Raw genomic sequence first — 25,023 nt, forward strand, 5'->3', positions numbered from 1 at the left:
TTGCCCATTTGCAGGCGTTTGCCATTACCAATGAGTCCAGAGGGAGTTGACCTTTAATATAAGCTGGATCGCTCAGAGCTGGCTTGTATTTTTTCTGAATCCTAGGATTAAGCACCCTAGCCCTGACAAGGTCTTTAAAAACCTCAGGGGAATATTTAATCATCCCCATGAGCATAGGGAAAGTATTTGTTGTTTTTGTGGCTGGGAGAATGTCTCTAATACAAAATGTTCCTCTAGAGGGTCTGAGTGCAGTTGAACCCCATGGTATTGCGCAGCTCTATTTATTAGTTGCCCAAACCCTACATTATCATCTGGGGGATGGATTGGAGGGATACAAATCAGGCTCAAGCACATCTGGGACATTGTAATCGTCTCAAGAGTCATGAGGTGAGGTACTGTGTGTGTCATCATCAGTATCTGTGTGATGTGGGTCTATTCCCTCATCTTCACCCCCTACATCTTCATCATCCTCTTGTGGTGCAGGTGAAAGAGGAGGCACAGGATAGTGTGCTGGAGAGAGTATAATGTTCATGGATTGTGGAGGTGGAGAGAAAGGTCTCATAGGTGAGTTGATGAGTCTTTTTTCTTGGCAGGTATCTCAAGTGTTTCTGAGGTGTCTAATTTTCTCTTCTTAGGTGGTATGGAGGTGACTTGGCCGGTAATGGGATCAATATGGAGTGTATTTTGCTTAGGATCTGGTGAATCTGGATGGAAAAGTTATTTGGATCCGCTGTCTTTTTTCGGCGTCGAGGATTTCGGCTCTGAGTGGTGTTTTGGCCTGTCTTCCTTACCTTTAGGAGGGGGTTTTGTCTCCTTTTGCTTGGGTGGAGTTTTTGACTCTGAAGATGTAGTTGGGCTTTAAATGGAGTCCTTTCCATATGCTGGCTGATGGCACCGATCGGCCCAACTGCCCATGTCAACGACCAGACTCGAAAAGTTCTCTGGTGCTGGATACGCGTAAAGAGATCGCGATCGAAACAATACTGTTGATCGGTGAGAGTTTTGTGCGTCGAGGGGAAATCAAAACAAAGTCGACCCAGAGTGCAGCAAATTACATCCGAACCTGATGGCGGAAAACAATCTAAGGATGGAGTTGATGCCCATGCGCACTTCTAACCAAAGGAGGAGTCAACTATCTTGCGACTACAAAGACGTATACAATAACAAAGTGCAAATATCCAAGCCCAACAACAGATGGCGATCTATGCAAAAGTATGTGATCAACAGCTCAAATGCCTCGAACATGATATTTCTAATTCAATCACACACTACCCTAACACTCTTTCATATTTCTGAGCAGTACACAATGATATTAACAACAGTTTTAGGGTTTTCCCAGAAAGACTGCAGTACAGACACTCGAAGTACAGACACTCGAAGTACAGACACTCGAAGTACAGACACTCGAAGTACACACACTCGAAGTACACACATTCGAAGTACACACACTCGAAGTACACACACAGTACAGACACTCGAAGTACGGACGCTTAAAATGCGGACACTCGACATGCGGACACTCAACATGCTGACACTCGACAAACAGACACTCGACATGCAGACACTCGACATGCAGACACTCGACATGCAGACACTCGACATGCAGACATTCGACATGCAGACACTCGACATGCAGACACTCGACATGCAGACACTCGACATGCAGACGCTCGACATGCAGACACTCGACATGCAGACACTCGACATGCAGACACTCGACATGCAAAGTAAAGTAAAGTAAAGTCCACATTTGTAAAGCGCACAATCACCCGTAAGGGTCTCTAGGCGCTGGGGGCCGTCGGGAAGATTAAGCGAGCTATTGCCCAGAGTCACATGGTGCTGGGCTAACCTGCCGCCGGAGCCGGGGATCGAACCGTGGTCCCCAGATTCCAGCGTCAGTCGCCCTGGCCGCGGCGCCACACCTCTCCCCATGCAGACACTCGAAGTACAGACACTCGAAGTACAGACACTCGAAGTACAGACACTCGAAGTACAGACACTTGTACGCACAGGCAGTGACTCAAGAAAAATAACTGGACACAAGATCCATTAAGTAAAGTTTTACTATTCTAAACTGTACAAGGTCATGGATCAGAAATGAAGCAAATCTCAGCAGAATATTTCTGTAACAAAGTGACCATAAAAATAAATTCCAAGCTACATTTGTTGCAGTGTTTGTGATTGATCAAACCATGATGGGGCGAGTCCCAGAACTTGATGCTTTCAACTGCTATGTCAGTGATGCGTCTGATCCGTTGAAGGACACCTGTCTGTCATGCACAGGGGACCCAGCAATCACGTTCATTGTGGGGTTCATTTTCCATTTTTTATTTGCAGTTCAGTCAACTAGCTTTTGTACACAAAAAAACATTAACAGAGATAAACCAAGGATTGGGGCAAGGAGGTGGGACTAGGTATTCTATTGGTTTGTGCTAAAGTTTGGGATGGGTTACAAGGGTAAGTGGGTTAAAGTAGAGCCATGGTCCCTGAGATTCAACCAGCTTATACTAAGGGAGTACATGTCAACTATTTGACCATCTGAGATTCCAGCACATTAGTCAAAGTGACCACTTGTCAATGAATTAACCTTCCCATGTTAGTCGAAGGGATCAGATATCAATGATTTGATCCTTTGAGATTCCCGGTTAGTTCAAGAGATCAGAGGTCAATAACTTGAACCTTTGAGATTCCCGGTTAGTCGAAGGGATCAGATGTCAACGACTTGACCATCTGAAATTCCAAAAAGTTAGTCATAGGGAGCAGATGTCAAAGACTTGACCCTTTGAGATTCCCAGGTTAGTCGAAGGGAATACATGTCAATTGTTTGACCCAGTGAAAGTCCAGCTGGTTAGTTGAAGGCAGTATGTCAATTACTTGACCCCTTGAGATTCCCACGTAATTCCTGGGGAGTATTTGTTGGTCATTTGTCCAGCTGAGAATGCACTAAGATAACTTAAGGAAGTATCCTGTTGACTGGAGGACATGTTTACAATTTCACCCACTGACAGCCTGCAAGGTTAATCAAGGGACGACACGTTAATGGCTTCACCCGCAGACAGTCGGCAAGGTTATTCTAGAGGAGAAAATGTTGATAATTTCACCTGCCCGGCAGTATGTAGTCACTGGGTCTTCTTGGTGCCTGAGACTGCCCAGTCAGCTGTGACTGGGTCTTCTAGGTGTCTGAGACTGCCCCGTTTGCTGTCAATGGGTTGTCTTGGTGCCTGACACTTCCCCGTCTGCTCTCACAGGGTCTTTTAGGTGCCTGACTCATCCCCCATCTGCTCTCACTGGGTCTTCTAGGTGCCTGATACTGCCCTGTATGCTGTCACTGGGTCTTCTAGGTGCCTGAGACTGCCCTGTTTGCTGTCACTGGGTCTAGGTGTCTGAGGCTGCCTGGTCTGCTGTCACTGAGTCTTCTAGGTGCCTGAGACTGCCCTGTCTGCTGTCACTGAGTCTTCTAGGTGCCAGAGACTTCCCCGTATGCTTTCATTGGGTCTACTAGGGGCATGAGACTGCCCTGTATGCTGTCACTGTGTATACTAGGTGCATGCGACTGCCCTGTCTGCTGTCACTGTGTCGTCTAGGTGCCTGAGACCGCCCTGTCTGCTGTCACTGGGTCTAGGTATCTGAGACTGCCTGGTCTGCTGTCACTGAGTCTTCTAGGTGCCAGAGACTTCCCCGTATGCTTTCATTGGGTCTACTAGGGGCATGAGACTGCCCTGTCTGCTGTCACTGGGTATACTAGATGCATGTGACTGCCCTGTCTGCTGTCACTGGGTCGTCTAGGTGTCGGAGACTGCCCTGTCTGCTTGCTATCAATGCATCTTGTGGGTACATGAATCATCCTCCTATGAGTCCTCAGGGGGGGCGGGCTCCCCTCTGACAGCAACCTCATTGCATGCAAATGTCTCAGATTTGAGAGCGCCTCCCAATGCTTGAGAGATTTCCTGCATGAAAGAATCCCTGCTGCTGAAAAGAGACCCCCTGCTTTAAAGTGGCCTGACAATAGAGAGGCCCGTCTGCTGCAAGAGAGTATGTGCGGTGGCAGAGAGAGGCCTCTTGCTGTTACAGGAGCTGGGGGGTGTAAGGGAGACCCCCTTCTCCAACAGAGTTTGTGCAGTGTCAGAGAGAACGCCTGATGTCACAGGGATGGGTTAGTCTGATAGAGGTATCCTGCTGTCTCTCTGCCTATCCTGAGTCAGAGGTACCAATACCAACCTTGCAATCATGAGAAAAATAATGTATCACAGAGGAGCACTGCTGTCACTTGAAGAGAGAGGAGACATCACCCTGCTGTCAATGTCTGCAGATGTGAGAGGAGCCTTTTGCTGTCACACGGTCTGCCAGGAGATACCCCTCTGCTCATACACTGCCTGGCGAGAGCACGCTGTGTCAGGTCCTTCAGGTGAGAGCCTTCTTCTGGCACATAGTTGTAAGAGAGGCACCTGTGTTAGCACATGGACTATCACATGTAAGAGAGGCCCCTGCCTTCAGTTCATCTGTCAGGGAGAAGCCCCTGAAATCACAGGGTCTGTCAAATGTAGGAGGGGCCCCTGGCATCATGAGAGCCAACTACTGACACCCTGACCATCATATGTAGGAGAGATCCCTGCTGTCACATGGTCTGTCATGTATGAGGGTCCCCCTGCTATAGCAAGGCCTGTTAAACGCAAGGGGAATCCCTGCTTCACACTATGTAGGGAGAGATAACCCTACTGTCACAGGGTCGGGCATGCGAGAGGCCCCTGCTGTCACACTGTCAGATGTAAGTGGAGTACCTGCTGTCTCACTGTCTGTCAGATGTATGAGTATTCCCCTGCTATAAGAAGGCTTGTTAAATGCAAGTGGAATGCCTGCTTCACACTATGTAGGGAGAGATAACCCTACTTTCACAGGGTCGGGCATGCAAGAGGCCCCTGCTGTCACACTGTCAGATGTAAGTGGAGTCTCTGCTGTCACACGGTCTGTCGTGGGAGAGGCCCCTGCTGTCACAATGTCAGTCGTGCGAGGGGCAACCTGCTGTCACACGGTCAGTCATGCGAGAGGCCCCTGCTGTCACACGGTCTGTCAGATGTATGAGGCACTCCCCTGCTGTACCAAGGACTGTTAAATGTATGTGGAGTCCTGTGCCGTCACACTGTCAGATGTAAGTGGAGTCCCTGCTTCACACTATGTACGGAGAGATACACCTTTTGTCACACGGTCTGTCGTGTGAGTGGCCCCTGTTTTCACATAATGTATCAAGAGACCAAGGCACAAGTCCTAAAAAAAGAAGTGGGGGGATGATGTCACCGGAAGTGACGTCACAACAGGAAGTGACGCCACGAAAGGTGGCTTGCAACATCAGGCTCATTGCCTCCCCTCGCTCACCCCTTATATGCGATTGTATCTGAGAAGTCAGCGTGAGAGCAGCGTGCTGTGCACTCCGATCTTGTCCCACAGAGGCCAAACAGTGAAGTCCAGCTGTCTGGCAGGGGGGACGCCGTCCACCTGGTAAAATAAGTGGGGGGACGCCGTCCGCCCGAGTGGTACCCCGACTCGAGCCCTGCAAGACTGCTCTCCTGCTTTCACTAAGTCAGTTAGGTGAGACCGTGAGATGCTTCTTTCTGACAAGGGTCTGTGAGGTGGGAAGAATGTAAGGAGAGTCCCGCGTCTGTCACACAATTGATCACTAGAGACTCCCCTGCTGTCACATGATGTGTCACAAGAGCGCTCCTACTATCACTGGGTCAGCTGGGAGAGGTGCTACCTACGTACAAGGGTCTGTGAGGCAAGAGAGACCCCTGTTGCGACAGAGTATGTACTACTGTATGTGAAGGGTGACGTGTAACAGACATCCGTGAATCACATGGTACATTAGGAGGGAGACAGGGCCGACCTTCAGTGGACCAGATGGGTTTCAACCTATCGACATCGTTCACACAAGAGTCCGGGAAACAACACAGACAACCAAAAACGGGAACATAAAATATCAAAAGAGAGGCGCATTAGAGCTTCTTGGGTCTGCGGCCCACTTGGTAGTAATAATAGAAGCTGATGAGGAGGAAGAGCGCGTGGCTCAGCAGCAGGACAGCCGCCCCGTTGGAAATGATGCCGTTCTCGATGAGCGTGATGGCGGTCACTGCAGAGAGAGAGACAAAATGGTGGCAGAGGGTGAGAAACAGCGCTACAGACAGAACCAATGGAGAACAGAACAGCACATTATGCATTAGGTAGATGAGGAGAAGAGAAATAGAATAAGGATCTATTATGTTTTTTAGCCCTTCAATTCATTCAGTATATACAAGGAATAGCAGCTCGTATTGCATCATGCTTATTACTTAAAGAGGAAAAGTGCAAGTGCAATAAATAGGATAACCAAATGTAAAATCCACTGATACCCATAATCAACAGACAAACACCACAGGTTAAAAGACAGAGCTACGTAGTCCCTACTGGCCTCCTTGCCTGATCGTTCAAAAATGCTGACCCCAAAATGATTGGAGAGTAAGAAACTTTGTTTCAGCTATTATTAGTCTACCAGTCTTGCAATTAGAGCCCAAATTCTTTGCCCTATCTCCTTCTTAGATCTCGTCTAGCGCAGCGTGCGTGCACTGCTCTTGGAGAGGGCTCTTGGAATCACTTAAGACTTCCAAGAGCCTTCTCCGTGTGGGTCTTCACGCAAATGGCCAAAGACGGGGGCATGTCCCACCATTCCTCAAAACTTTCACTCCTCTGGTGTAGGGGCCTCAGGAGTGAGCAGTGGTGTGCAGGGTGCCATCTGTTCTGGATCACGTTTCCTGCATTCCTTACAGCGCGCGCACCACTCGCGGGCACCCATCGCAGGCTTGTCTGCCAGTCTCTTGCTTTCTGTCTCCTCCTTGTTAGTTGAGCTCTACTGTACCATTGTCATCTCTGCCAAGGGTCTTTCATCAGGGGCTATACGAACACATTCTGGGATTTTCATCATATAATCGCAGAACGCTCACGCACATCAGCTGACTGAATTGACAGCCTGTTTTACAGACTCTGTATCCTGCAGGATAACAGCTTAAACCTTCCCCACCCCTTACTGGTTAATGCCGCCAATAGGGCGCGAAGGTAACGTCGTTCCTTGGTTGGTTGTGCACACAAAAAAAAACAGTACTGAGATTGGGTACTGTGCAATATTTTCTAAATCATACTGAAACAGCCCAATGAGGTGGAATCATGTGATGTATCTTCCTGCTGGGTATTATTAAATATGCAACGTCACACACACATTTTTTTCCAAATAAGAACAAATAAACACAAAAATCATACTTGATTATTATGCCCCTTAGCAACGAAAGAATGTCTGTGAATGCAAAAAAAGGCAGATTCCAAATTTTGAATTTCTGGCTGTCACTCGGGTTTCCACCTGTCCGGTTTTATACGGCATGACCGGTGTTTTAATGTTATACCAAATTAACTGCTATACGAGAGAGAATATTGTGTAAGTATAATTTGGTTCACTAATTCACGGACGCTGCCATCAGAACCGGGGACTACGGGTCCATACATGCCAACATTTAAAACAAGCATTTGCAATGCAATAAGTCTCGTATTTATGCGAGTTTAAGCTAATGGCATTGTAAGTTACAATGCCTTTTATGTATGTTTTAAAAACCAAAACATAAATAAAAGGAATTGTCATTTACAATGCTAATAGCTCAAACTCACGAAATGCGAGACCTATTGAATTGCAAATGCTAGTTTCTTCTTCCTGTTAACTAATATACTAAAGATTCTATATTGTAGATAGCCAGCATTCTAGACCGCCAGTGGGAGGGTCAGTGCTTTTCTCTTGAGAGGTAATACATAAACAGGCAATGGCCATTGCAATGAACAAAAACCCTATTTCTAACCTCACACTTTTGTTGGTCTCCGTGCTATCTAATAACCCCAAGATTAAAAGAGCAGGTGTAATTAACACAGGGAACCCTAAAAGCATAGTTAAAAAAGCCTCAAGGTCTTGCCAATAAACATCCACTGTGGGATAGGAGTAGAACACCTGTAGGGTGTCAGCAGCTTGTAAACCACATCTGTTACATTTCCCTCCCCTCCTTCCACCACATTTAGCTATCTTTGCTGTGGTGTAATAGAGATAGAAAACAAACATAAAATGTTGGCTCCTAAGACTCACAGTTAACAACTCCTGGTTTGACAATTCCAGTGAGTTCTCAATATAAATTGCTTCCCTTCCAAGCCTAGTCTCCCATTTTGCATTCTGAGCATCCATGTCATCTGGGGAAGCTTGAATAAAAATGTGGTAAATTTTCCCAATCCAGGATTTACTCCTCACTGTCTCCACCAAGGGTTTCTTTTCTGATATCAAAGCTATCCTATTCCTATATTCCCCAGGAAAACTATGGGGCATATTATCAAGGGGCTTTATCTCCGCTTTTTTGGCTTTAAAAGCCAAGAAAGCGGAGATAAAATTATCTCCCTATTACCAAGCTGTCGCTAACACCAGTTAGCGACAGCTAATAGGAGATAGTGACCATCTTGGGCCCCGCTTTGCATGTCAGTGATATTTATCACTAATGATATGCAAAGTGGGCGTGCCAAGATGTTAGCGACTGAAAACAGTCGCTAACATCGCTATCTCCTATTACCAACTTTTGGAGATATTCGTGCTAAGCGCGAATATCTCCAAAAGGTAACACTTGCCCAGGAGCAGTTCTTAGCCATGTTATCCAATAGGAGGTGGATAACATGGCTAAGAGCATTTGCTCGATAATGCATGAATATCGGTGACTTTTCAGCGATATTCATGCATTGCGGCCGTTTTTTATCGCATTTGCGATAAACCTTGTTAATAGCAAGGTTTATCTGCGATAAAAATCGCCGATTTGCGGCGATAATTTTTGTCTCTAAACAAGTTAGAGACAAAAATTATCTCTATTGGTTGGTAATATGCCCCTATGTTTCTGCAGATATATAAAAAAGAAATCTCTTTTATCCACCCCAAACTCTTCCTGGAGGTTCATAAATGACAAGAGCTGGTCTTCCCTCCACAGGTCACCCAAAGATCTTATCCCATTTCTCCCCCATCTAAAGGTGATTTGGTCCTGAAAAATTGATAGGAGGATACACGGAGCGGAGAGTGGAGTATATATATTAAAATTTGCAATCTTCAGTTTCCGCCATATCTGTCTCCATACTCTGTAAGCAGCTTTAAGTATTTCAAATTTAGTTTTGTAAAAGCTGGGTTCAAGTATCCTGACCAAACAACCCTTGGCTGCGCTCCCCAACCCTAGTTTATATATAGTCGGTCTAACCTTCACTGACATTTCTGAAATACCCAGGTGTTATAAAATAGATGCCCAATGGTAAAAAAGAAATCTGGGGATGTTAATGTTAATGTTAAGCTGAACTTATATAGCGCACTGACACCATACGTTTCCTGGCGCTAAAATGATGATTGTTAGGTGGCGACCGAAAGACTAGTTGGACCTAGAAAAGAGCCAGGTTTTCAGACTCTTTCTAAAACTCATCAAGAGATCTTAATTGCTTGGAAGGGTCATCCATTTGGCCACCCTCCTTGGTCTACGATACCCCCTTAGGAATCTATGACAAATCGTCTCTATCCTTGCAATGGAAGATGAGGAAAATTCTAAAGGAACAGTTCTTAAAACATACAAAAGTTTTGGGAGGACGGATATTTTAATAATATTGCTTTGACCAAAGAAAGAAAGATGCAGATGGTCTAGCCTTTCCAATTTTTTACTGACATTATCATTGGGGAGATAATCAAATCAGGAATTTTGTCTACAACAGCTGTGATTTTGACCCCCAGATAGGTTGCCTCTTGAACAACCAAAAGGCCTGTAGAACGAATATTCCCTGAACAAAGAATCTGGGTTTCTCCATGTTTAATTTATATCTTGAAAGTATACCACATTGTTCGGCTAGAATCTTCACCTCTAGAAGTGCCACGACGACATCAGCGGTAAGCACTGCGATGTCGTCCACATACGTCAGTGCTCTATAGAAAATATCATTGACCCTCAGAGCCTTGACATTAATTTCCAGCTCTAGATTTTTTTTAAAGGGGTCAATTTAAAGAGCAAAGATCAGAGGAGAGGACATACACCCCTGCCTAGTGCCTCTGCGTATATCGAACTTATTCGAATCCTGCCCTGAGATGCGAATTACAGCTTTCAGTGACTGGTATAATGCCTTAATCATCTGGTTAAATTCTCCACATATTCCCTTCCACTCCAGGACATACCACTGCAGGAGACCCTGTCGAACGCTTTTTCAGTGTACAACAGGACTACTACCAGCGGTGAGTCTGTGGCCTGAGCCCAGTCAAGAAGGGATGTAACCCGGCGTACATGATCTGCCGTATCCCTCCCGGGGATAAACCAGTGTTTCCTGATTGAAACCAGAGGAGTGATGACCTTACCCAACCTGGATACAAGTATTTTAGAATATATCTTGCTATTTGTTTATTTATTTATTTATTTGAAAGGTATTATATAGCCCCGGAGGTATCAGAGCGCTTTACAGAATATCAGACAATAGTTGCAGGTTACATCGTTACAAAGGTTACACAGTTATTAGAGCATGGCAACTTAGTTACATGTTAGGTCGAGACAAACAATAAGGGCATATGCTTAAGGGGAAAAAGCAGGCAAGGGGAGAGATTCAGGGGTGTGGGAGCAGGGAAAGTAGACAGAGAATGAAGGAGGGAAAGAGGAGGGGAGGGTGAGAGACACAGCATGAAAACAGGAGGGGGAGGGTGATGGGGATACACACCGGTAGACGAGTCAAAACTGCGTCCAAAGTGCAGATAGCTGTGATCCCAGGGGAAGTGGTATCATTACCCCATCTCTTTTGCAAGAGGCTCCCTTTACACAGTGGACTCTCTCAGAGGGGTCTCTGAGACTCCAAGGCCTACCTACTGGATCCTGCAACAAAAAGGGGAGAGGGAGTGCTTTGGCAAGGGGCGACATACCATACCTCAACTGTGAGTGGCGCCCTTGGCACAGTGGACTCTCTCAGAGGGTTCACTGAGACTCGAGAGTATAAATATTGTATCTTTCCCCAACAAGAGGAGAAGGAGTGCTTAGTCAAAGGGCACAAGGGACAGGGGGCTAGGCGGCGCAGCAGGCAAGGGGAGAGATTCAGGGGAGAGGGGATAGGAGCATAGGAAGTAAACAAAGAATGAAAGAGCACTAAATGAGAACAACCAGCATCAGTTTGGGGAACAGACTGTTTTCTCTCTGTGGCCATGAGTTTGCCCCATCTCTAAGGTAAACGCCTAGCACAGGCCATTCCAGAAGCTTTGCCACCCAGGACATGAAGCACACAGTTTGTAATTTGATTATTTTTCTTAACTTACAGAAGTTTATTGTACGCTGCACATCAGCAATCCAGATGTTTTCACATTAAGTTCTTGGATGCAGTGGATGATGCTCAGAACTAACTGTGTTTTTCCTAGTCATCTTCCAGAGGAGACAGGTCAGAATCATGTGGCTGAGAGAGTAGATCATGAACAAAATGAAGGCCAACTCGTGGACCGTAGGGTTCTCTATAGAGGACACATATATCAGAAGGAGCAGGCATAGGTTCTCCAGGAAGTTCAGGATGAAGTTAATGTGGCACAAGACATGGTAACTGCGGATGGAACATGACGTGGCACAAAAATGATTCCAGATGGCCACAGCCACCAGGAAGCAGGGTGCAGAAGCGCCAAACATACCTTTGTGGGCTTTCCCCCACAATCGAAGCGATAATGGAGGGGAGATAATTCGGAACCCCAACCTCATAATATACCAACTATGCTCCTCCGGTCCTGTACTCGCTCCGATTTGGTGACTGCGGACGGCTTACAAGGTAGAGACACAATGAATCGCCCCAGGAAACAAAGAAATCCTCCTTCAGGTGCGCTATGCCGCCATCTTAGAACCAGGTGAGATATCTCGCAGTGCGGCGATGCTCACTCCGGCGCAAATCTGAATATAAAATTGCCTCACCGGACCTCAGATGATGATGTGGACACGAGGATTCGGCCATAAGCAGAATGCAGAGTGACCACATCTGTCCGCCGTAGCCTCCAGGAGAAAATACACTCCGTCTGCCATTTTGGGTCGCTGTGCAAAATCGAGACATCAACACGGTGAAAATCCCTTAATTGCAGATATCCCAATAAGTTAAGGATATCATTAGACACCGCTACCATTCCGATGTAAAATACCATCCTTTTTAAGCCTATATGGTGCCGACTTCAAGGGGGATCAATCGCTGATGTTCCGCACTCGACAAAGCGACGGGATCAGGCACCCATTGTCCAAGCCACACCCCTTTCTTTCTTGCTATCACAGTTTATAAGTGATATAGGTCTATATGATGCTGGAGTCAAATCTGGCGTCCCCTTTTTTTTTTAAACAACTATAGTTGCCTACTGCCATGAATTGGGGACATGACCTCTTTGGGCCAGCTGGAAAATTGGCAGCATATCATGCTGCAGAGACTCTGAGAATGCTCTATAAAACTCATTGGGAATGTCGTCGGGGCCCGTGGCTTTGCCCAGGGCTAAAGAAGTTAACACAACCTCCAGTTCTACCCAGGTGATCGAGGCTGCAAGGATTTAATTTTGTGAATAAGTGACCTTCATCGTTTCTAGATCTTTAACCCCTTCGGTACTCATGACGGCCCCTGGCCATCATGAGTCACAGTGAGTTTGAGCGCACGATTGTTGGGGGCCGTCCGAACCACGCCCAAGAATGGAATGTCCAGTACCGCAGCAGAATTTGCGCCACAGCCAAGGTGTTAAAGAAATCTTCCGGAGATTCCCCCCCGGCAAAGATACTTCCTCAGTATACAGCAGTCAATACTTCTATCGGAGAATCTTAAATTTGGTCTAGATGATTTCTAATCTTACAGGTTTGATTAGTCACCTCTTGCAGGCATTTTGCTGAACCCGCCCGGTACTTTCTCCCAGTCCATATAGTTCAGACGTGTAATGTAAATATTTGGCTGCCACTTTCAATCCAAAATGTTGATGGATTTTAGATTTAGTAATCGCAATTTCTTGTTGACAGTCCTCGATATTTTTTTCCTCAATTACTCTCCCCTTGAGTTCAAGCTCAGCCGTTCTTAATTGCTCTAACCATGTTCGAATTTCCTGCTAGAGTGCTTTCTGTCGGGAAATGGAGAAACTCTGGTTTCCGAGCTGTGCGTCTATTAATATCAAAGAATATCAAAGAATTCCACAATCCACTTAGCCATATGATCATGATATGATTGATCATACAAAAATGTCCTTTCAAAGGTCCTAGGCCTCCGAATGCTAGTAACACCAGTCAGTGAAAAATCAGCTACTAAAGAATTATGATCTGAAATGACCCTCGGAAAGGTCTCGATTTTACCTATTTTCGCCAGTTGTTACAAACAAAAAAATTGTCCAACTGGACTAATTAATTATGAGGGGCCGAATAAAAGGTGAATCCTGGATCCACTGATCTATGCTTGTAGCCTGGTCAGAGAACATGGTTTAGTTCATAGTTGGTGCAAGCATAGATCAGAAAATTTCTTCATTGGATACAGTAAGTTGTAGTAGAAATAGTTTAATTCCTCCTTAAATAAATAAGACCGTCATGACATATTTTAGAAGAAAAAAAATCAACAACTGCTTACCTGCCTCCCCCTTCCCCAACCCCTTGACCTGCCTCCCCCCACCCCACTCCCCATCTGCTCACAGCCCCCCTCACAAAAGCTAGACCTTCCAGATCCGGTGATGGAGTGGGAGCACTCCCGTACTGCTGCCTCGACCTCAATTCTATCAATAATGCCCAGAACAGGTAAAGAAGAAGAAAAAGAAAACACAGAAATATGGCTAGAGAAAGAACAGCAACATAGCTAACCCACCCAGCATACACAACATTGAATCAAGGGATTGTAAAAACTCTTTAGCCTAAGACCCGTACCCAGAAGGTCATGTAGCGCTCGGGGTGCGTGCAATGTAGTCAGTAGCATGTTGTAGAGTGAGGAGATGGCGCCTCTCATGGTGCCTGCCTTGTGGATCCTCAGCCGCTCCACAGCCGTTAGCTCTCTAGTGGCTGCCTCTCTGATGTGTGGGAGTGTAACCCAGTTTAAGCTGGAAATAATAATAGTGTTCACTGTGGGGGAATCATAAATTCTCTTTTATGACTATCAAATGTTAGTACATCGTGTTTATGGAACAAATCTGAAAGTTTTAAGCGTCCTCCATCTCTTCAGCAATCGAAAGGACCCTCGCGTAGGGCTGGTGGAAAAGTCGGTCTAGTAGCGCTACACGTGGCTACACCGAGTGCACTTCGCACTACGCGAGCTATGCGAACTGTGTAGTGCACTGTGCAAGATGCTGTTCGCACTGATTGCACAGTGCCGGATGCTTGTCCGCACTGTGCAATCAGTGCAAATGCATCTTGCACAGTGCAAGCGGTCGTTTTCTGCAGCTCGAGTAGATTTCTACTCGAGCGGCAGCTTTCTCAACGCGAGCTTGTAATTTCTTATCGCGAGCGGTCGCAAGCATACACTACCACTCACAATGAGAAACCTGACCTCCCCGCATTGAAAATCTCGCCAGGAAGTTTATTTTCCATGCTTGCGATCGGCAACTTGATGTTGCTGCTTGCGAACGAGGAAAAAGTCTCGCCGGGATGTAATTTTTCTCGCTCGCGGTCGCCAACTTGATGTTGAGGACCGCAAGCTAGCAAAAAATTACCGCTACGCTACGTGTCTTTGCACTGTGCTATGTGCAATTCGCATACTGCAAAGCAGCGCAAACTTCGCAAACTACGCGAGCGTAGCGCAGTACTTCACCCAGGGTTAGTTAAAATGGATTGGAGTGTGAGGGGAGGGGAATGAGATCCAACCCACCCTCTCAGTGACCTGGTTCCAGACTGTCAGGGTGGTGCGTGTGGGGGTGCTAATGTAAGCGTTTGCGGGTCGGTCCCCCTTAGGTTTCCATAGGACATCCCAAATAGATCTTCCCATAACCAAGCGGTCCATGTGTAGCCAATGCTTATCGGACTCCCGCACAGACAACTTCGTCACCACTCTTTACTGTGTCGCATGATAATATAATGCGAAGTCTGGTAGAGTCAATCTGCCCCTGTTCCTTGGTCGCCTCAGCACATGAAAAGGAAGGTGAGCCCTCCCTCCCTGCTATATGAATTTAGTGATCAATGAGCGCAGGTACGGCAATAGGTCTTGGTCAAGTTCAATGGGCATGGCTTGAAATAGATATAAAAATTTGGGTAAGACTGACATTTTAACTGCATTAATCCGTCCTAGCCAGGATATGTAAAGGGGAGTCCATCTCTTAAAATCTTGTTTTAGTTGTGCCACCAGAGGTGGTTAGTTGGCCTTGTAGAGGTCCCCAATACTAGCCATAAGATGGACCCCTAATTAAAGTATTAAAGTAAAGAGTGTTTGACCTATTGTAGCATCGTCTGGCTCCTCAATCTATTTGCCTCGGCAGCAGAGAGGGTTAGATGAAGTATAGATGATTTAGAGAAATTTACCCTACAGCCCGGCACTTGTTCGAATTGTTTCAATTCTCCTTGAATTGCCTGGAGTGAGGAGGCAGGATCCGTAAGTCTGAGCAAGATGTAATTGGCAAAGAGTGATGCTTTATGTTCTATGCCTCTGAAGCGGATGCCATGAACCTCATCGTTTGACTGGAATTTTGCAGCCATTGGTTCGATACTGAGGGCAAATAAAAGGGGGGGAAAGCGGACACCCCTGCCGGGTGCCCCTGCTTCGAGGAAGGGGGAGTGAAGGACAGCCGTTGACTGTAACTCGTGAGTTTGGGAGGTGGTAGTTGGTGGTAGGTGGTAGTTGGCCTTGATCATATTAAGGAATACGTCTCCAAAACTGAATTTCCGCATGGCTATTAAGAGAAATTACCAGTCTACCCTGTCAAAGGCATTTTCCGCGTCTAATCTTAAATTTGGACACCTTCTCAACCAAATCAATGGTGCGTCTGATATTGTCATGTGTTTGTCTTCCGTTTATAAAACCTGATTGGTCAGGGTGGACCAAATCGGGCATCAGATTTTCCAATCTAGCTGCTAAGATTCCGGAGTAAAGCTTCGAATCAAGATTGAGAAGGGCTATAGTTCTATACGAGCCACAAAGTTGGGGGTCCTTTCCGGGTTTGGGAATTCCCAATATTATTACCTCAGCCATAGAAACAGATACCCGGGCATCTTTCGCTATTGCCTGGAATAGTGCGGTGAGCTGAGGGACGAGCTTAGAGGCATAGCATTTCAAAAACTGTGCCGTGAGGCGGTCAGACCCAGGGGCTTTGTGCAACTTAGGTCTTGAGATAGCTTTTCTCAACTCCTCCGAAGTGACAGGGTGTCCAGGAATTCGGCTGTCGTAGGGGAAACATGAGGGAGCATCACAGAATCAAGGTATTGTTGCTGTAGGATCGTATTGGGGTGGTGCCTTGGTAAAGCTGCCCATAAAAGTCACCAAAAATGTTGACTTTATTGCTGTCGGTGTGGGTGAGTTGGCCCAGTTGGTCCAGGATGCCCCCAATGAATTCACGTTCCCTTTTTACCCTGAGCTTCCGCGCCAAATGTGGACCCACTTTATCGCCCCGGGCAAAAGATGTTTGGCGCAGTTTTAGAAGAGTGTACTACGCTCAGTTAGTGTAGATGGAGCATAGTTTGCCCCGGAGAGCGGAGAGTGGTCACTGCAGCGCACACGTGGGTGTGGCTTTGTGTGCCTGTTCTACTACCTCTAGCTCCTGTTCAAGAGCAGCGCATTCTTTCGCCCTTTGTTTGTTTAGCGTTGCGTTGAGTTAGATGCATTTACACCGCAGCACCACCTTGAAGGCGTCCCAATTATTCTGCGGGAGGTGTCTTGTGGATTATTTAGTGTAAAGAATTCAGTGATGGAAGCCCTTAGTGCCTCCCGCAGTACCATGTCCCGTATGAGCGCAGACGGAAAGTACCACTTGGGTGTTCCAGATTTAGGTCCGCTCCAGGCCAGGCTGTGACCGGAGACTGAGTTCGGCAATATCTGTGCCACCTGAAGCGGCCCTATCAAGGACTGGCTGATGAATATATAGTCAATCCTGGAGTACGTCTGATGGACGTGAGAATAGTATGTGTAGTCTTTGGTGGTAGTGTGGAGTGATCGCCAGGCGTCGCATAAGCCAAGTGTAAGCATTTTCTGTTTAACCCTTTTGGAGAAGGTGGTGGCAGATGCCCGATTCGAGTGTGAGCTATCCAACGTCTCGTGCCTAGTCAAATTAAAATCACCCAGCAGTATCACGGGGCCCCCCGCAAATCCGACCAACAAATCGAGAGCATTAGTAAGGAATGCGTACTGGCCCGAGTTGGTAGCATAGAGGGAAATGAATGTGCAGAGTGTGCCTTTCAGCCTCCCCTTGACCATTATTAATCTCTTTTCCCGATCTGATTTATCTATATCCTACTAAACTCCGTCGAATCTTCCCTGACACCTCTGATCTCTGCTAGAGGGGATGTGGCCTTCAGGGCGATTTTCGCGACATTTGGTGGGATTGCCCGGGAATTCGCCCTTTTTGGGAAGAAATCCTCTCCCACCTCAAAGACATGCTAGGTTATCCCATTCCAACTACCACAGTGAGTACCCTTCTGGGTATAAGGGACCCAGCATTAGAGCACCAAACGAAAGCCAACAAGGCGATCATGTGGACGTGCTTGGGGCGGCGAAACTCACCATAGCAGCTGCATGGAAAAAAATATATACACCAGCAACATGGATGTGGAATGCCAGCTTGTGGAGGATCCTCTCCATGGAGCGTCTGGCAGACATCTTTAGGGATAATTACAAGGATTTCAAACACAAGTGGGGTCCACTAGTTACTTATCCCGAGGTTTACCCACCGCAGTCTGTCCGCCTTACGTAAGGGCTATGCACCTCTTTTAAGTCTAAACTACCTAAGACCAGCCTGTAGTAGGGTGAACCCCTGATACTTGATTAGAGGGAGCACCACTTCACTTACTCTGCCCTATGGCAGCGCTTCTGCTTACCATTATTTCACTACACATCACCATCACCACGGTGACAGGGAGGGGGGGGGGGAGTTGATTGGAGGTTAGGTTCTTGCCTGAAGACCTTCCGCAGGGGTTTGTTGTTTCAAACTTGGCATCCTTTACTTTGACTAGGGGTACTGGTATGACCGTAGGCTGTATGAAACTGAGATCTAAAATATCTTAATGTTTTTGCAACCCCGGGGCATGCTGGCCCTACTGTACTCATGCGGTCACTGTAACTTTTTCTCGATGCTCAATAAAAAGAATTTTGAAACAAAAACTCTTTAGCTTGAATCTCTGATGAGAAAAAAATGAGGGACTTCCCTACAGCTTACTTTAAGTTTGGCAGGATTCAATAAAAAGATCTGAGCTCCCTTATTTTGAAAAGGTAGAATCAGCTGGCGAAGTCACCAGCAGTGTTCTACTGTGGAATGGCAGTAATCAGGCCTAACAAAAAAAGGTATGCCCATTAAAAGAACGCTGCCGGTCTGGCCGGGCTAGATCATAAATTGCCTGATGAAGTAGAAAGTTCCCTATGTAAATCAAAATAACACAAGCTTTATTCCCTGCTGACTGTGAAGGTTTCTTCTGCTTAAATGGGACACTATGTGCACGCTGTATTTCTTGAGCCAAGTTCCAATTTCCCAACACAGGTAGAGCCCCTTTGAGAAGATCAACCGTGAATTTTAAGGCATCGCCCCCTGAGATCCCTCTGGAATTCCCAAGACCCTCAGGTTATTGTGCCTCATTCTATTTTCAAAGTCCTTCAGCTTTCATTGGGTGTCTGACATTTGATTTCCGGTGTCACTGTCAGTTCTCTCTGGGTTGAGGCTTGATTTTCAAGTGTGTTTACTCTGTTCCCCACCTCATCCATTCTTCCCACAAACTCAGAGCAAGTCTTAGAGATCTTATGAATGTCTCCCTGCATCTTCCTACAAGCTGTCTGGACTATCTGACTTTCCATGTGTGTTTCTACCCTGTGGGCCATGATACTTTGGTATATAGACTCTAAAGAGACGGGCTCAGCTGCTCCTGCAGTGTTACCAGCTGCAGCAATGTTTCCTCCTAATACCGGAGAGATGGAGTAGTCCCAGAGAAGACCTCAGTTTTTTTTCTTCCTTTTTACTACCTCTATCACAAGTGTTCCTCCCCTTCTTCACTGTGGCAGCATCGACCGGAGTTTCATCTTGCCCTCCATTCGAATTGCTAGAGTCGGATGCATGGCCCTGATTGTCTGAGTCAGACCAGTCTGAAATATCTGTTTCAGGCTCCTGGTTGACAGCAGGTTCCCCACTTAGATTATCCACCTAAGCAGTAAGTTCGGGCATCTGGCATGGGAAACATCCTTAACAACGAAGATTTTATAACGACTTACCTGAACAACGAAGCCGGAACCACGACTTTAAAAAAATACGAATTTCCTTAAGCATGACTTCTCTAAACCACGAGTATCTCCACTACCCTCCGCTCCTGTATAACGTCACTCCTCAGAATTAAGGGAAAATAAGGGGGGTCTCCCCCCACAAAAAAGAATATCAAATAAAAAAAGAGCTAATGGTATGCGTTGTCAAAGCATACTAACATAGTACATTTAGATTCGTTTTTTTTTTACGAGTGCTTCATGCAAGAAGTATTGTAATTACAATAGTGCCATCTATTGGCCAAACACGAGATGTTTCATTTCGTGGTTTAGGAAGACCTGCTCAAAAAGGTAGTGGTTAAGAATGACTCGTGGTTAGGCTTTCGTGGTTAAGGAAGTCATGGTTTAGGCAGTAGTTGTTTAGACATACAACCATCTGGCATATCTTGTAACCCCTTGCTGTGGGTAGCTCATCTTCATTCGGTTGGAGACATAGCCCCCCCCTTAGCACCAGATCCTACTGGAGCCTGTGCTGCCTCTTGCCCTTCTGTATTTTCAAAATGAAAACTCTGGATCACCTTAGAGTCCTTGGAAGTCAGCTGGGGGTGTGTCCTAGAGAGCAAACCTTCTGACTGGTGTGGATTGCTGGAGCTAGTACTCTGGTGGGGCAAAGGGTCGTGGGGAGGGCTCATTTGGCACCAAAGATACTTTCCTATCAGAGATCTTCTCTGACTCCCTCATAGTGGTGCGGGGCGTCTTAAAAAGATGAGACCAGGTACCTTCCAATTCTGGTGCAGCAGCTCCTTTTGAAGAGCCCAGGCATGAGGGCTTCTTAACTCCTTCCGTGCTCATGACGGCTCCCGGCCGTCATGAGTCATGGTAGGTGTGTGCCCTTGATGGCCGGGGGTCATCAGAACGTTGCCACTCCGCCAACACGCGATTAATACCCCGCCTGTGTAGGCAAATTAATCAGTGGGCGGAGTTCTGATCACACACCCACCGTGATTTATGACGGCCGGGAGCTGTCATGAGCACCGCGGCACCACGCAAACCCCCCCCTCGCACCGAGGCGAAGGGGTTAACAGCTGAGCCAGACTCCGAGCGGCTCTTCACAAACTTAGCTACAGGCATTGCCAAGATGTAAGCCGGGAGAGCTCTGACAACAGCAACACCGCTCACAAAGGAGACCAACCGTCAGGCAAGGAAGCTCCAATCGTGGCAAACCTGCACCACCCAGAGTGAAAATGGGCGTAAAATCCTCACGCAACCTTCTGCCAGTCCGGTGGTTACGTTTGCTTTCTTTCACAGCATACAGCACAGACGAAGAAATGAAAAACACGGTTACGTGGCTGGCTGGACCGGAGGGCTCCTAGCGGCCGCAATCAGACAACCGCCATTTGCCGATTAATTGGCGGATATTTTGAAGTAGCTTGTAGATCTGTGCCAGATCCCCAGATGACGGAAGCACAAGTCATTATTTCTCCCTAAAGCTAGGTGTGCATTTGCTTTAAAATATTATGGGGCAAATAAATACAAATACTCTGGGAATCCACAGGTAGGGGTGTGTTGTGGTTGGCAGTAGAAATCAAGTAGAGCAGAGCAGAGCTGCGAGAGGGGGAAATCAGTAGCAGCTTATTGCATAAATATAAATATATATATTTGTTTTTTTTTGCAGAGTTTTATATAGCGCGAACTAGACCCAAACCGAATCAGGTATCAGAGCGCTTTACATATCACCAGTTACGTTACATGAGGACACGCATTCATTTTAGGCACGGGGAGATTAAGTGATTTGCCCAGAATCACAGGAGGTTTTGGCGTCGTTACCGAGACTCAAACCCAGATTCCGAGGTCGAGCACCCTAGCCGTTAGGCCAACCCCTCTCATATATATATATATATATATATATATATAGATATATATATATATATATATATATATATATATCTATATATATATATCTATATATATATATATCTATATATATATATATATATATATATATATATATATTCACTGAAAAAAAAAACAGGTTTCCGGCACGTTATAGTTAGAAATTAGCATTTAAAAAACATTAGAAATTCACTGAAAAAAAACACAGGTTTTAGGTAAAGTTATTGTTAGTTGGACATTGCCCTCGTACAAAACCCGTGAAATTTCACTGTTATAGTTAGTTGAGCTAACTATAACTCTTGCCCCCGCAATGCACTGCTGATGACGTCACATATTACATCATTCATGACACGGCCACCTATGTTCTAGTGCCTTTCCTTCGGCTTTTCATTTGAACCTTGCTGAAGGATGGTCCCTGGGGTAGCAGTGCGGTCTACATTTTCATTCATTCATATAATAAAGCCAAATAAAAAGACACCGTGCTAAAACGTCTTTAATACACAAAGCCGTTAAAAGAGCATATAACATGGTCCATGGGCGCCACCTTGTGGGCATTCTTGAGTAGTGCCGAGTAAATAAAAATGTATATCTGGATTTGAGTACCTCTGACTTCCTGCTGCTGCCTCGGTTGTACTCTGTCCTCTGTTGGGGGTCACCACAGCCGCACTGGTCAAGTAACAGAGGGGACAAAAGGTTCATGCAGAGTCCCGATTCAAGAGACACGAGCCAGGCCTGAGGTAGAACATGGATGGACGGTGGCTCTATCGATAATTGATTGTGGTTGAATTGACGCTCAGATAACGAACGATGAATGATAGGGAGTGGGTGGATTTTGGGTGGACTGGATTTCAGTTTCCAAAATGCAACTTCTATCGGCCACGCCACAGTCATTGCCCGTCGCCCTGTCGGCTTCTAACTAGCTCCACGCTTTACAGCGCCTAGATGTCTGAGGCAGAGTCCTCGGACAGCATTGCTGTCATTTACAGTACCCGGCATTTGGCTGCGAGGCATCACGCACCCGTGTCACCACTTGCAGCGCCTAGATGCCAGTGGAAGAGGCCTCAGACAGAAGTACCATCATTGGCATTATACAGATGTTGGCAGCGGAGACACCATGGACATTTTGCACCCTTATTTATTTATTTATTTATTCAAAGTTTTATATAGCGCGAACAAGATCTTTGCAGATATCAGAGCGCTTTACAGAGACCGGGGTAGGGGCAACAGGAGAGTGATTAAAACACTATTGGGTACAATATAGTAGCATGATTTTCAGGTCACAGCTGTTGACGGCGGAGGGATACTTCTCTAGTGCCACCCACGAGTACCCGGCTGCTGCCAGAAGAGTTCCCAGGCAAAGGTTTTTATTTATTTAATTTTGTGCATTTTTTATAAAGCACGAACATTACCCAAAGGTGTCAGAGCGCTGTACAATAGAGCCAGTTACGTTACAAGAGAACAGTGGAATACAATAAAACATTACAGAGAAAAACAGGAGACTAAAAATGAAGGTTAAATAGACACAAAATCCAACAAGGCTCGCAGGAGTGAGGAATGTACAAGAAAAAAAATACAAATTTACAATGAGGATCGAACTTCCAAGAATGGCCTGAGCATGAAAGTATTAGTTCTTAAATTGTCTTTAAAAAAGGAGAGATTTGAGATCAGCTATGAAGATCTGGGTTGAGGAGGTGGCACGGCGCGATGGGGGAAGTGACTTCCAGATTCTCACCGCATTGCATGAGAAGGGTTGTGCCATCGATCTTTCTCTTTTTAATTTACCCTTTACAGGTGCCAGCTTTGGAAGAGGAGGCAGCAGACAGCAGTGCCACCTCATACAGTGCCCAGCTCCTGCAAATGGAGGCACCAGAAAAGTTTCACCTCTTTACAGAGCCAAAGTGTCCAATCTGAGGCCTCATCTGATGCCCGGATATCAGTGCTGACCCTGAGGATATGTGGCTGTGAGACCCCATACAGCAGAGGCCATATGACAGAAACTTTGCACCAGTCTAGGTAAAATAAGAGTGTATATAACAGGTGAAACAGGTTTCACACTAGTTGCTCGGTTTCTAAAAGAAATGGTAGGAAACTATTTTCCATTTTTAATTTATTAAAATGAGATTAGGTTTCATAAAAATTTGTTTTTTTCAGTTTCAGTGATAAGTAGCTCAAATAAAGTGTACTCACTTAACTTTATATCTTTGAAAGGATTTTTGCTAGTTAACAATCTGTATTACTCGTGCAAAAGTATTTAAAACCAAAGAAATATGTTTCACATGTTTAACAGTGGTTACATAATCCATTTACACCATTTTGCCCTAGTGCAAACACCCTTGTTAAAACCGACTAAAGCAAACTTTGCTCCACTCCAAATGACGCATGCAGCAAAACAGAACAGAATGCATTTCCTTGGTCGAATGGCAGCCCTGGTAGAAGGAGTGTGAGCCCTAGGCATAACAGAAGCGTCCCATTGGAGGGTTAATTTTTCCCAACAACAAAGACTTTTGGATTTCTTTTTTGCAATCTGGTGACCTCTTGTGGCCATTTATCGTCGCAACATAACAAAACACAGCTGCCAGCACTAGCTTAAACACCTACTGTGATTTGGGAGAGCAGAGGGCTTCCAGGAGCTCATTCATGCTGCACAAAAATACGTTTTTATGTAGTAGTGGTTACAGGCGAAGATGCGTTTCTTTCATTGTTTTATTGTCGTGGCCACAAACTCTTTGTGCTACTGCCATAAAGTAAATTTATATTTTTTATCATATTTTTCTTTGTTTGTTGTGTTGTTTTTGTGGGAACTGACAATCCAACGAATTACCTTGTAAGTAAGAAATTTCTAGAGGGTGCGAATACGGCAGTGTCCTAGCGCTAACTAACCTCTGAAATGGCTTGAGAAATGAACTAACTAACTTGACAGTGAGAGGGAAGGGCCAAGAGCCATTTTATCAAGAAAGGGCGATACATTATCGCCGCTTTTATCAGCAGGAAACTGCCTTTTAAAGCAGCGATAATGGGCTTGATAATATGCCCTTGTGAATTCCCATAGAAGCCCAGGTTCTGGTGTGAACATGGGCTTCTATGGGCATTCACAAGGGCATATTATCAAGCACATTATCATCGCTTTATCGGAAGTTTCCTGCCTATAAAAGCGGCGATAATGTATTGCCCTTTCTTGATAATATGGCCCCAAGTTTTTAAAGATTTCCTAAAAATGTTGCGGCTCTGTTGGGATCTTAAATAGAAAATGCAGTGCTTTCCACAATTTGCTGCAGAGATAGAAACTCCTATCCCCTACCCCAAACTAGACTTTTTTTTATCTTGGGAGGCGTCACCTAATAAGAAAGAAAGGATCTTAATACTCACCGTGGAGAGTACCATTTACACATTTTCTGAAGATAAAGGTGGCCAGCGCCATGCAAGGCTTTGTGTATGATGCAAAGCACCTTGAACTTGATCTTTTTGGTCACTGGCAGCCAATGCACTTCATGAAATTCCTTAGAAACAGGGCAGCATTTTGGAAACTTTAGAAGAAGACAAGCAACTGCATTTTGCAAAGATTGCAGCTTGGATTGAGAACGTTTATTTATCACGATATAAAGGGCATTATAGTAGTTGTTCCTCGAAAGAATAAGAGAAACCCAGGCCAGAACTCACCTAAAATTGCCTGCATGATATACAAAACCCTCCACTTCAAGACCCCCATCTATCTGGCTCAAAGACTAGAACTATCAGGGGGCTGCA

At 45.7% G+C, this 25,023-nt stretch overlaps 1 protein-coding gene across 2 annotated transcripts in view; it reads right to left on the bottom strand.

Moving 5' to 3' along the window:
• Nucleotides 1–3,996: 3,996 nt before the first annotated feature.
• TP53I11 (tumor protein p53 inducible protein 11) overlaps nt 3,997–25,023 on the bottom strand; it is a 466,547-nt gene continuing 445,520 nt past the window's right edge. For both annotated transcript variants that reach the window (XM_078684361.1, XM_078684362.1), the window contains exon 8: nt 3,997–6,121. In XM_078684361.1, the coding sequence (XP_078540487.1) occupies nt 5,988–6,121 (134 nt within the window). In that variant the 3' untranslated portion in view covers nt 3,997–5,987. The remainder of the gene's footprint in view (nt 6,122–25,023) is intronic.

This window comes from Lissotriton helveticus, chromosome 3_2, assembly GCF_964261635.1.
Source record: "Lissotriton helveticus chromosome 3_2, aLisHel1.1, whole genome shotgun sequence".
In the NCBI taxonomy this organism is placed as follows: domain Eukaryota; kingdom Metazoa; phylum Chordata; class Amphibia; order Caudata; family Salamandridae; genus Lissotriton; species Lissotriton helveticus.